The sequence below is a fragment of the Ascaphus truei genome, chromosome 9, assembly GCF_040206685.1.
Source record: "Ascaphus truei isolate aAscTru1 chromosome 9, aAscTru1.hap1, whole genome shotgun sequence".
NCBI lineage: Eukaryota > Metazoa > Chordata > Amphibia > Anura > Ascaphidae > Ascaphus > Ascaphus truei.
The window spans coordinates 48,264,457-48,277,748 of NC_134491.1; the positions used below are offsets into that span (position 1 = coordinate 48,264,457).

General features: G+C 49.4%; 1 protein-coding gene across 1 annotated transcript in view; it reads left to right on the plus strand.

The window, feature by feature from the left end:
* Positions 1 to 419: 419 nt before the first annotated feature.
* Positions 420 to 13,292, plus strand: part of SPTLC2 (serine palmitoyltransferase long chain base subunit 2) — a 50,414-nt gene continuing 37,541 nt past the window's right edge. The window contains exon 1 of the mRNA XM_075614652.1: positions 420 to 633. Coding sequence (XP_075470767.1) covers positions 508 to 633 — 126 coding nt within the window. The 5' untranslated portion in view covers positions 420 to 507. The remainder of the gene's footprint in view (positions 634 to 13,292) is intronic.

Consider the following 13,292-nt stretch of genomic DNA (forward strand, 5'->3'; position numbering starts at 1 on the left):
TGTGCAGAGGGGAGCAGCTCTTGGGGAGCCCCATCAGGTGTCTGCCTTTGGGCCGACACAGACGTGTCGTGGGGTGCAGTTATGTATGAGGTTCTGTTTGGATCACAATAATAACCTCTTATTATTATTCTCTAGTCTATAAAAAAAAAATGTTTACGTTTGGGGGCAACGTATATTTGTCCACGCCCCTTCTCTGACTCCGCCCCTTCTCTGACTCCGCCCCGCAGAGGTCACTGGAGGTCGGACACGTGCAGCCTGCTCCGAGCGCTTCCGTCATGCGACGTCACAGCTGCCGCTCCCCTTCAGGCCCCGCCCAACGCCTGATTCTGATTGGTTGTCTTTTCCCCCTCCCGTCCAGAGCCCGCCCCCTCCAGTGTCTGGGCCGGCAGTGACGTTTCGGCTCGGGATTGGCTGAGACTGCGGCGGGGAGTTCCGGTTTCGCTGGGCGGGGCGGACGTCAGCTGCTGCCGGGACCGGGCCTGTGACAGGAGCGGGGAGACCGGGGACATGGTGCGGCTCGGTGTCGGGGAGGCCTCGGGCGGGGGATACATTGGCTCTCACAAACCAACCCTGAACGGGGGACATCGGGCGGAGAACGGACACGTGAGCAACGGAGCCTGCTCGGGAGGGAAGGTGAGAGAACGGGGGGAGCGGAGATCTTCTGCTGAGGAGTAGGGTCCCCCCTCTTTAGGTTGGTTTTGAGGTGTATCCCCTCTTGGAGGGTTTGTGTGGTCCCCCCCCCCTCCCTTATGGTGGGCTTGTGGGGTTCCTCCTTCTTGGAGGGTTTGTGTGGTCGCCCCCCCTCTTGGTGGGCTTGTGGGGTTCCCCCCTCCCTCTTGGTGGGGTTCCCCCCTCCCTCTTGGTGGGGTTCCAACCTCCCTCTTGGTGAGCTTGTGGGGTTCCCCCCTCCCTCTTGGTGAGCTTGTGGGGTTCCCCCCTCCCTCTTGGAGGGTTTGTGGGGTCCCCGCCTCCCTCTTGGAGGGTTTGTGGGGTTCTCCCCCCTCTCTGGGTTTGGGGAAGGGTCTCTTGGTTGGGTTGGGTAGTCCGCTCCCTGTTCTGTGCAGTTTGAGTTGATCACATGATAACTTTCTTTCCATTATACAGTGTATCACATCATGTGTGTGTCAGGAGTCTACAGTCACACTTGCACACTTCTGCATGTCCTAGGATGACAGAGTTGAGCCTCTGCTGTGTATATATACTGCGTCCTGTATATACATGCTGTGTGTGTGTATATATGTGTGTATATAGACACTGCTTAGATGCTGGTTTTCTCTGGGTATATTTATTTGAAGCTGACTGCACAGAGTCAATGTTATCCAGGCCCACTGAGCGAGTATTGTTCCTGTCAGTATCAGTACCCCTGTGTGTCCTGCCGGTCCGAGCCTCACTGGACACTGCTCCGCGCTTCTCTGTAAGATCACGGGTTGCGTTGTTACTTAGAATTGCTCCTTTTCTGCCTTTGCGTTTAATCCCTTCCTCACGCTGCTTCTTCTTGCTGAAATATTCCTTTCATTGTTTCAGGCGGAATGTCCAGTAAGAATTCTGAATGTGTGAGTGGGAAGATCCAGGGACAGACAGCTTGGTCTATACTGTATTTCTATAGCACCACCAACCATTTACATGGCACATTACAGATACATATTTACAAGGCATGCTCCAGGGTAGATTAATGCTAATGACCGGATCCGTTAGTAAATATTGGGGTTTGGTGGGACTCCTTGCCCCAGGCGTTACAATCTGACATGCACATCAGGAAATATACATATTGGTGCAGATTTTTTTTTGTTACTTGAATTTTTATTGAATAGTTTCAAAGATTATGGGGGAGGGGGGATGCATGGATACAGATATTTGGTAATATCACATTTGGGGGAAGGTTAAGGGAAGGGGACAGCATTTGTACATATATAGCATAGTGAATAGCGTTTTTAATACAACATAAATCACAATATTTTAATCTAGATTGGGGATATACCGGCCTTGCGAAACCAAGGGTCCCAAACCTCCGCCAATTGAATGGTGGAGTCATTCAGATATGCTGAAAGTTTTTCCATATAAACTATATGCCATATTTTATTGTTTATTTGGCTCAAAGATGGCGATTGGTGCAGATTTTGTGGGATCAGGATGATGGGTGCACATGCAGTGGGTCAGGAGCTCTCCCATCATAGCCTTTAGGGATTGCTCAAGGCTGCCTTTCTTATCGTGTGCAATGTTTGATGCACATATTGTATGATATTTCCCAGTAAGGCAGTCTGTTTCGTACAGTGCTGCGTACATTGTTTGCGCTGTATAATAGAACATTGGCACACAGCGCCAGATATCTCAGGACTATCAGGTGGGTCAGCAAATGTTTAGGATGGAGAGGGGGGTGGAGGATGAAGGTTCCCAGGCAGGGATTTCCTGTTGCTCCTCTTAAGGGAGGTTGGCAGGAAAAGGGACATTGAATGGGGGTGGTGAAAGTCTTCCCTGGTCTGAGTGAGAGATTAGGAGCGTGTCACTTAAATCTTTCTCCAACGCTCTGCCTTGCCACGTGATTAGTGTTTATCCTTTAATGAGACGATGCTGAGCCAGTGAGGGGCTTATAGCGCCAGTGAGGGGCATATAGCGCCAGTGAGGGGCTTATAGCGCCCGTGCTGCCCATGGCATACGTTGGTCTAACATTACCATGTAAAGTATTGGCCTTTGACCGGGTCGCATACTAATACAGGAGTCACAGTAACGGGGGAGTTAGTGCCGTTCAGGACAGGGTTTCCGGTGTCTTAGCAGCCACCTCCGCCTTGGAAATATTAGCACCTGTCCACAGGTAAACGCCCTGCGCTCACTGCCTCGGGGTTATAAGATGTTTCCAAGGTAATGAGCAGGTTTTGTTTTATCAAACGGTCAATACCAGAGTGTTCAGTAAAGCCATTAATCTGAGATCTGTGCTCACTGGGCCCGTCTCCAACTCACACGGGTCAAATAAGGTTATATTATTGACAACATTGTCCCAATCGGCTGCTGACATTCCCCATTGTTTTCTAATACTGAGAGATTGATACCACATTATTTTTCTGGCTCCTTTGGAATATAGATATTTAATAACCATAGATTAGAAAGCAGGCACTGGAAGTGGTTACATAGTGTATGAGGTTTGAATAAGACACATACGTTCAGCCTATGCTAAATTTAGACGATGGATTCTTTTATCCTATATTTATATTTACAGTATATTGATCCAGAGGAAGGCAAACAAGAAACCCCAATGAAATATCATCTAATAATATCTCATAAGGGGAAAAATACATTTCTTCCTGACTCCAAATATTGACAATGAGATTACTCCCTGAATCAGCATCCTTCCCATGTATACTTATTTGGTATATCCCTGTATACCTTTCCTATCTAAAAAGATGTCCAACATTTTATTGAAGATATCTATTGTATCTGCCATCAGTCTCCATGGATAATGAATCCCACATTGTAACTGCCCTTACTGTAAAGAACCCTTTCCCTTGTTGCTGGTGAAAGCTCCTTTCCTCCAACCTTAAGGGATGCCCCCGAGTCCTTAGTACTGCCCTTGGGATGAATAGTTCTTTTGAAAGCTCCTTGTATTGTCCCTGAATATATTTGTATATAGTTATCATATCAACCTCTTAGATCCGTCTTTTGTAATGTAAACTAATTTAATTTAGCTAGCCTCTCTTCATAAGTCAGATTTTCCATCCCCTTTATTCATTTGGTGGCTCTTCGCTGCACTCTCTCTGGTTCAATAATGTATTTTCTATGGCAGGGTGCCCAAAATTGTACTTCATATTCAAGGTGTGGTTTTACTAATGCTTTATGAAAAGGAGCATAATTATGTTTACTTCCCTTCCATCCATTGCCCGTTTAATGGAAGATAAGATCTTGTTTGCCTTTGCAGCTACTGCATGACTTTGGGCACTATTGCTAAGCCTGCTGTCTACAAGCACTCCAAAATCCTTCTCAAAGGATTCTGCTAATTTATCCCCATTTAATTTGTAAGTCGCCTGTTTATTCTTGTTTTCCAAATGCATAACCTTACATTTATCTGTATTAAACCTCATCTGCCATTTATCTGCCAAAGTTTCCAGCCTATCCAAGTCCTTATGGAAAGAAATTACATCCTGCTCTGATTTTCCTACCTTACACAATTTCGTGTCCTCACCAAAGATGGAGACTTTGCTCTCGATGCCAACCTCAAGGTCATTAATAAATAAGTTAAAAAGCAGGGGTCCCAGTACCGATCCCTGAGGTACTCCACTCACAAATTTAGCCCAACCTGAAAAAGTTCAATTTATTACAACCCTCTGTCTGTCCTTCAACCAATTTTCAATCCAGGTGCCAATATTTTTACCGAGGTCAATTTGCTTTATTTTGTACACTAACCTCTTGTGTGGAACCGTATGAGAAGCCTTTGCAAAATCTAAGTAGACCACATCAACTGCATTACCCTGGTCTAAATTCCTACTTACCTCCTCAAAGAAACTAATAAGGTTAGTTTGGCATGATCTATCCTTCATAAATCCATGCTATTCTTAATCATTTTGTTTTCGATTAGGTATTCCTGAATATTATCCCATACTAAACCTTCAAGTATCTTCCCCACTTTTGAAGTCAGACTTACAGATCTATAATTCTAGGTGCCTTATTTACTTTAATTTTATCAAGCCACTTATGAACTTCTTCCTCAGATAACCAATTGTTCATTAATATGGAGGTTGTGGCTTCCTCCTGCGGCACTACTATTGAACTTGATTCTTCCCTGGTAAAAACCGAGGCAAAGAATTTGTTTTATACCTCTGCTTTTCCCTTATCTCCAATAATCTGCCTGCCCATCTCACACTGAAAGGGTCCTATATTTTCTCTTATTTTTTTGTTATTAAGGTACTCAATACCCCCAAAAATGTTACTGGAATATTTGGAAATGGGTAAAGCTCAAAGCCTGTAAAATAAAAGGTCCCCTGACAATGCTTTGGTCAAAATGAATGTAACAATGTATTTTCAATATGCAAACAAATAAAACGTATCCAAGGCCGAGTCCATAGAAGGACAGGCCGTGCTGAGCCGTGCGGACGCTCCGCGCTGAGCCCCTGCATCCTCAATGAGGATGCCTTTAGAGGGGGCTCACGCGAGCGTCCGCAGGCGTGCTGAGGCGCTGGAGTTTTCAGCCGAGCGCCAAGCTGTTTTTCAGCGCGCTGTCGGCTGAAAACATCCAATCAGCGCGGAGCTGCGTCAACGTCACGGCGCCGTGACGTCAACGTCAGTGCGTCGCGGGCGATTGGCCCAGCGACGTCACTGCCTCGCCTCCCTCAGTCTCCCCCCGCTTCCGATCGCGCCCGCTGGCTCACCTGCATGGGCATGAAATCGCGCAGATTTCAGCAGGCGAGCCTCGGCGTCAGCGCGGCTCGGATCTCCTCACCCCTCTATGGCCCGGGCCTAATGAAAAAATTTGGAGAGGCCAAGTGAGAAACGGCACTGACTGATAACAATGACACTGAGCGTGACTCGGGGGAACCTGGTTCAATTCCCAGTGTCGGCTTCTTGTGACCTTGGGCAAGTCACTTTATCTCCCTGTGCCTCAGGCACCAAAAACAAGCTCACCTGGGCAGGGACTGTGTCTGTAACATTCCTATGCGCTGTGCACCGCGCGCTGTAATTGTGACGCGATGTGAGTCCTGTTGGTGGAGAGTGCTTTAAGAAATAGTTATTTTGTTGAGCTTAATTTAGTATAAGCCGCATGAAATCTGTAACTAGAAAGACAGCAAAGCTTATCGCTTCACTGCAGATCCGAGCTTTTGACGTGTGTAAGTTTGTGATATATGGGAGGTGTGATCTCTGTGACAAGCGGGAACACAGATAATTAGTGTCCAAGGGCTCTGAAACAAAACTGTCATTCACATGGAGGTATTGTGATGCTGAGCTCGTGCGGCAGACACACTCACTCACAAAGGACATGAGGGTACACAGGGGAGCAGTAAATATACACTTAACACTGGAAGGAGCCTAGCGATCTGAGCAGAGATCAGGCAGAATAACCTCTAGTGTGCTGTATAATCAAAACATGGCTCTATATCCATCCAGCATGTTATCCGTGGCTGTCTGTTTGTACATGGATTAAAATGTGAGCTCTCATACCCTCTCCCAAATATCTAGTTACATCCAGAAATGATGTAAAGTAAAATATACAGGTGAATTCCCCCACCCTCCTCCCTAATCAGTGGTAATGCATTCATCACAAAACGATGCATTCTAAAGTCTTAAAGCAACATCAATAACTAAAAGGAAAGTCATTTGATAATGGTGCATAAGATTGAGGAGGGCTTCTCTTTGTGGCCGGGTGTCATTCTCTGTATTTGCCCGTGGTCAGTGAGTAGCCTCTTTATCCGGCTCCGTTAGGAATAAGCGTTGGTGTGATTGAGGGGTTAATTCGCTCAGCCCGCTGCTGGTACGGACTGGCTGTATAACCCACACACAGCTGGACAATGCAGGACTCATGCCTTCAGGCGTTTGTCACGAGCGACTCGGAGGGAAAATCTGCGTTCCTTCCACTGCTCGGATAAGCCCCTGACTGACCTGCAGCTGGGACATATCTGGCACCCCGCCCCTGCATGTTAAATCCCTAATTTACAAAGGGCCCAAGGTCAAAGTGTTCGCTTAAAGACCTGCGGTCAGTTTGCTCTGTATGGCCCAGATCAACTAAAAGGGTGCTACATTTTAGGGGAGCGGAGGGGTAGATCTTGGCATGCGTGTAATTGTTTCAGCGCCTTTTACACTAAGATACTTTCCCCAGATGTATAATCTACTCTGATACATGTGTGTATATACAGGAATGTATCTTTGTTTAAACAAATGGGGAAAAACAACGAAATAAAAAAACGTGTGTGTGTGTACACTTGAGGAATTGTTATGTACTTAACTGGGGAGGTTTCTGTTCCTTTTGTTTAATGAGATTTAATAAAATAATGAAATGTTTATGCTTTGGTGTCGATCTAACCTAGACATTGACCTAACCTAGACGAAAGACATTGACGAGTGTTAAATCTTGATGATTGGTGCTATTTTCTAATAATATTAGAGAATATTTTTGTTGCAAGTCTTCACCTCACTGGTGACTAAGATTCACGCAGATACCCCACACTCTAACTCTCGCTGTACTTTACTCTCTCCTACTCGCCCTCTCCCTCTCCCCCTGCTCTCTTTCCCCCTGCCCCACCCCCCTCACCTCCTGCCTCACTCCCCTCACCTCCTGCCTCACTCTCTCGCCCCCTTCCTCATCTTCAAGCTGAGGATTGAAGAAGTTTGTAATGCTGGAGTGTTTAGTACCGAGGGCCAAAGGTCGTGTTTGATGTGAGCTCCAGGATGGAGCTGAGACCAGTGTGATGTTAAGAAGGAAACTCGTCCAATGAGACAATCCAGGTGTCACACGGAACAGAGACTCCGGAACAGAGACTTGCGCCTCTCTCCGCCTGAGCCTGTGAGCTGCGGACAGAGATCGAATCAGTGTTTAAACTGAAGCACTGTCATTCTGACCGCTGCTCTTTTATTTTCATGCACCTGATTTTGCTCCTGTCAGGAATTTGGGAGAGGTTACTAGATGTCCATGTCACGCACAAAGTCCCACCCTCCTCCCCCCTGAATTAAACCTGTATGTGTTCAAGACCAACAAGTGTTATATCTTTGCATGTAACTAAAAATGTCAATAACAAATCAGGAAGCAGCGAGGGATCAAGGAACAACTGGGCGTTTAGAAGGACCAACAGGTAACGATGCTGTCATCATCTCTCACCCCCTCCACCCCCCACCCCCACGCAACCGTGCTCCCCTCTTCCAATCGACAAATCAAAAACTAGCAAGTCTTCCCAGGACCCAAGTGGTCGGTTGTGCGCGATTATAAAATTGTCCCTGATCTTCTGTGGGGACCTAAGCTGCAGCTCACGTGTGTGACACAATCGGAGCAGCCGTGGCAGGCGCGCACACACCGCTCCGTGTGTCGCCGTCACTGCGGAGAGCCCAAATCGCGGATTATGTTCTAGTCTTATCTCTTGCTATAAAACATATCGGGTCCTTCCCCCTGGTTATAAAACGGAGGACCCCGTCTTTCAGGTCTTCTTATGGAAATGCCCCGGTGACGTTTCAGGATTTCGCCTTCGGATGCTTCCTATCTGATTTTAACGTTTGTGGGGGGGGGGGGGGGGGGCGAGTAGAATCGCTCCCTCCCCCCTTTTTTTTTAATTTGGGGGGAAAGTTGGAAGTTGCTGAAGTTTTCGGGCAATGAGTCAGGATAGAAAAGTGCTATAAATGTTTCTGTCCGGTGACGCAGACGCAAGATTCAGCGCGGTGTACATAGAATTCCTTTCCTGGTCAGGGATTGCTGAACCGCAACTTGAAACGGCTCCAATCTGAAGCGTCAGTGCCCCAGGCCTCGGACCTGGGCCGTGTGTCCCCTGGCGCTGTGGTTTCCACGCCTCCCACCCTGTCACGCACCTGTTCTTGACTTCACTCCTATGTGACTTGCATTTTTCCGTGGCTGGTTTCTGTGAAACAGGGAGTGTTGAGCAGACGGGTCCCGTGTGAGTGAGACTCCTGGGTACGGGGAGCACGAACAGCTCTTATCTGATCCCATTATTGGGTGTGTGTGAGACTCTCTAAAAACAACGAGAGAGGAGCCTGGTTCTGATCCAGGTGTCTCGTGACTTTATTTCCACTCGTTTCATCTCAGGCATCAAACATAGATTGTAAGTTCTGTGGGGCAGTGTAAAGGTCTTTGTACCTCGCACTGTGATGTCATTGTGATGCGCTCTGAGTCTCATTCGGAGAAAGGCGCTATATGTGCGGTGTGTACTTTTGTTTTCCTGAACTGTTATTTAGCAAAGCGTTGTGTACACTGTTAGTGGTATAAATAAAATTATACAAATCTCTCATTTAAAGTCCCCCCTCGCCCCCTCGCTGCCCCCCCTCTCCTCTGCCCCCCTGCCTCCTCTGCCCCCTCGCTGCCCCCCACATTCTCCTCACTGTGGGTTGCAGACCTCTGGGTTCCCTCGGGTGGGTCTGTGTTGGTCTCCCACCCTCCTCCTGCATTCCACAGCCGGGTGTGTCCTCGCACTCCCCTGATAAAGAACGTGAAACACGCCAGCCCCGCTTATTCCTGACACGCGGTTTTAACCTTCTCACTGCCAGAGACGTCCTGCTGTCAGTGAGGGGGATATAAGTTCTGTCCCACTTAGATGCCCAAAACAGCACTTTTATAAAGCACTTACCAGTATAATTGACGTGTGTGTGTACGTGTGTGTACGTGTGTGTACGTGTGTGTACGTGTGTGTACGTGTGTCTTTATTTATGTAGCGCCATTAGTGTACATAGCGCTTCACAGTAGTAATACACGTGACAATCATATAAATAACAAATAATACAAATAACAGATCATGGGAATAAGTGCTTCAGACATTAAAGTGACATTTTGGAGATGAGGCCCTGCTCCGAAGAGCTTACAATCTAATTGTGCTGCGTAAAATGCCGCACTGTGGAATATATGCATTTCATGCAGAGCACAGCAGGCTAAACTCCAAGCAAAATATACCCTTTCTCTTCCTCGGACCCTTAAAGTACCAGCCGCTTGTCTCTCTCCTCACACCATTATGCCCGCCCCCTGCCTGTCGGGTGTTTATTTTTGCTGCTGTTCTCCCTCAGTGAGCAGAGCAAAGGCAGGAATGCCATGAAATATTCTACTTAATACACATCCCACGTGTGCGCACATTCACACAGCTCTGCAGCGCTGCCCTTCTCCATTATCTCTTAGCAAAAAGTGCTTCCACTGCAGCCAGGGATTCTGGGTAATGACATGCAAATGAGCACAGTGGGTCACTCTTTACTTCTCCTCCATATTAACATGGATCCCCTCTAAGCTTATGCCTGCCGCATTACACAGCTTTTTTTGTGTTGCACTGTTTGCAGAGAGATAATGGGGAAGTGCAGGGCTGCAGACCTGTGAGACGGGATTTTTGATTACTGTTCGGTGTTTTTCTCACTTATTTTTTTTTTTTTAACTCGCCATAACTTATTTTTTTTTTAAATGAAATATTATCTAACCGTGAGCTGCAGCAATCTGTGCGCTGCAGGAGTGTGGTTACCATCCTATAAAGCCGTATACAAAGAAGCCCCGATGCAAATCCCATATGATAAATGATTTACTTAATTTCCACATGTTTTTTAATCTTCCCACAAGTCCGGGTGATTTTAGTTACATTTTTTGGCCCAAACCTGTTGAGCTGCGGCCACGTCCCCCTTTGTGGGGACCTTGCTAGTAGCCCCCCAGCTGGCCCGATGTAATATAGAAGTATATAACACTGTGGCGCTGGGTTTGGCGCTGTCTAAGATTGTCTGTCCTCTAAACCTTGGGTTCTCAAGGGCCACCAACAGGTCAGGTTTTCAGGATATCCCTGCTTCAGCACAGGTGGCTCAATCAGTCCCTGCTTCTGCACAGGTGGCTCAGTCAATGACTGAGCAACATGTGCTGAAGGAGGGATATCCTGAAAACCTGTCCTGTTGGTGGACCTTGAGGACTGCATTGGCCCCCTGCAGTAAACGCTCCGCTGAACATCTTGGGTGTGTTCATTGTGTAATTGTCTTAAGTTGGTGATAACAATACATACAGTATTTGTGTGTATATATGAAGCACTGACCGTGTGCGTAGTGCTGTACACTTTACACGCTCAAAGGTGTCCTGCCCCAAGAGCTTACACTCTGACTTGGTATCTGCGGTACTATGTCTCATCTTGCAGTGACAAACCCCAATAGCGATAGGTTCTGTGCGTCTGTCACTGGGGAGTTAGATGTGTTATTGCTAATGTCCTCTCCTAAAACGAGCGGCCAACTCAAGCCCTCAAGGGCCAGGTTTTCATGTTATCCCTGCTTCAGCACAGGTGGCTCAGTCTTCGACTGAGTCACTGATCTAGCCACCTGTGCTGGAGCAGGGGTATCCTGAAAAACCTGACCTGTTGGTGGGCCTTGAGGATTGGAGTTGGCCACCCCTGTCCTAAACCCTTCTGTAACCTCGCCTCTCCCTGTCCCAGGTACCCCACATTCCTGAGAATGGCCGGCCCTGTCCTAAACCCTTCTGTAACCTCGCCTCTCCCTGTCCCAGGTACCCCACATTCCTGAGAATGGCCGGCCCTGTCCTAAACCCTTCTGTAACCTCGCCTCTCCCTGTCCCAGGTACCCCACATTCCTGAGAATGGCCGGCCCTGTCCTAAACCCTTCTGTAACCTCGCCTCTCCCTGTCCCAGGTACCCCACATTCCTGAGGATGCGCACCCCTGTCCTAAACCCTTCTGTAACCTCGCCTCTCCCTGTCCCAGGTACCCCACATTCCTGAGGATGGGCGCCCCTGTCCTAAACCCTTCTGTAACCTCGCCTCTCCCTGTCCCAGGTACCCCACATTCCTGAGGATGGGCACCCCTGTCCTAAACCCTTCTGTAACCTCGCCTCTCCCTGTCCCAGGTACCCCACATTCCTGAGGATGGGCGGCCCTGTCCTAAACCCTTCTGTAACCTCGCCTCTCCCTGTCCCAGGTACCCCACATTCCTGAGGATGGGCGGCCCTGTCCTAAACCCTTCTGTAACCTCGCCTCTCCCTGTCCCAGGTACCCCACATTCCTGAGAATGGCCGGCCCTGTCCTAAACCCTTCTGTAACCTCGCCTCTCCCTGTCCCAGGTACCCCACATTCCTGAGGATGCGCACCCCTGTCCTAAACCCTTCTGTAACCTCGCCTCTCCCTGTCCCAGGTACCCCACATTCCTGAGGATGGGCACCCCTGTCCTAAACCCTTCTGTAACCTCGCCTCTCCCTGTCCCAGGTACCCCACATTCCTGAGGATGGGCGGCCCTGTCCTAAACCCTTCTGTAACCTCGCCTCTCCCTGTCCCAGGTACCCCACATTCCTGAGGATGGGCGGCCCTGTCCTAAACCCTTCTGTAACCTCGCCTCTCCCTGTCCCAGGTACCCCACATTCCTGAGAATGGCCGGCCCTGTCCTAAACCCTTCTGTAACCTCGCCTCTCCCTGTCCCAGGTACCCCACATTCCTGAGAATGGCCGGCCCTGTCCTAAACCCTTCTGTAACCTCGCCTCTCCCTGTCCCATGTACCCCACATTCCTGAGGATGGGCGCCCCTGTCCTAAACCCTTCTGTAACCTCGCCTCTCCCTGTCCCATGTACCCCACATTCCTGAGGATGCGCACCCCTGTCCTAAACCCTTCTGTAACCTCGCCTCTCCCTGTCCCAGGTACCCCACATTCCTGAGGATGGGCACCCCTGTCCTAAACCCTTCTGTAACCTCGCCTCTCCCTGTCCCAGGTACCCCACATTCCTGAGGATGGCCGGCCCTGTCCTAAACCCTTCTGTAACCTCGCCTCTCCCTGTCCCAGGTACCCCACATTCCTGAGGATGGGCACCCCTGTCCTAAACCCTTCTGTAACCTCGCCTCTCCCTGTCCCAGGTACCCCACATTCCTGAGGATGGGCGCCCCTGTCCTAAACCCTTCTGTAACCTCGCCTCTCCCTGTCCCATGTACCCCACATTCCTGAGGATGCGCACCCCTGTCCTAAACCCTTCTGTAACCTCGCCTCTCCCTGTCCCAGGTACCCCACATTCCTGAGGATGGGCACCCCTGTCCTAAACCCTTCTGTAACCTCGCCTCTCCCTGTCCCAGGTACCCCACATTCCTGAGGATGGCCGGCCCTGTCCTAAACCCTTCTGTAACCTCGCCTCTCCCTGTCCCAGGTACCCCACATTCCTGAGGATGGGCACCCCTGTCCTAAACCCTTCTGTAACCTCGCCTCTCCCTGTCCCAGGTACCCCACATTCCTGAGGATGGGCGCCCCTGTCCTAAACCCTTCTGTAACCTCGCCTCTCCCTGTCCCAGGTACCCCACATTCCTGAGGATGCGCACCCCTGTCCTAAACCCTTCTGTAACCTCGCCTCTCCCTGTCCCAGGTACCCCACATTCCTGAGGATGGGCACCCCTGTCCTAAACCCTTCTGTAACCTCGCCTCTCCCTGTCCCAGGTACCCCACATTCCTGAGGATGGGCGCCCCTGTCCTAAACCCTTCTGTAACCTCGCCTCTCCCTGTCCCAGGTACCCCACATTCCTGAGGATGGGCGGCCCTGTCCTAAACCCTTCTGTAACCTCGCCTCTCCCTGTCCCAGGTACCCCACATTCCTGAGGATGGGCGGCCCTGTCCTAAACCCTTCTGTAACCTCGCCTCTCCCTGTCCCAGGTACCCCACATTCCTG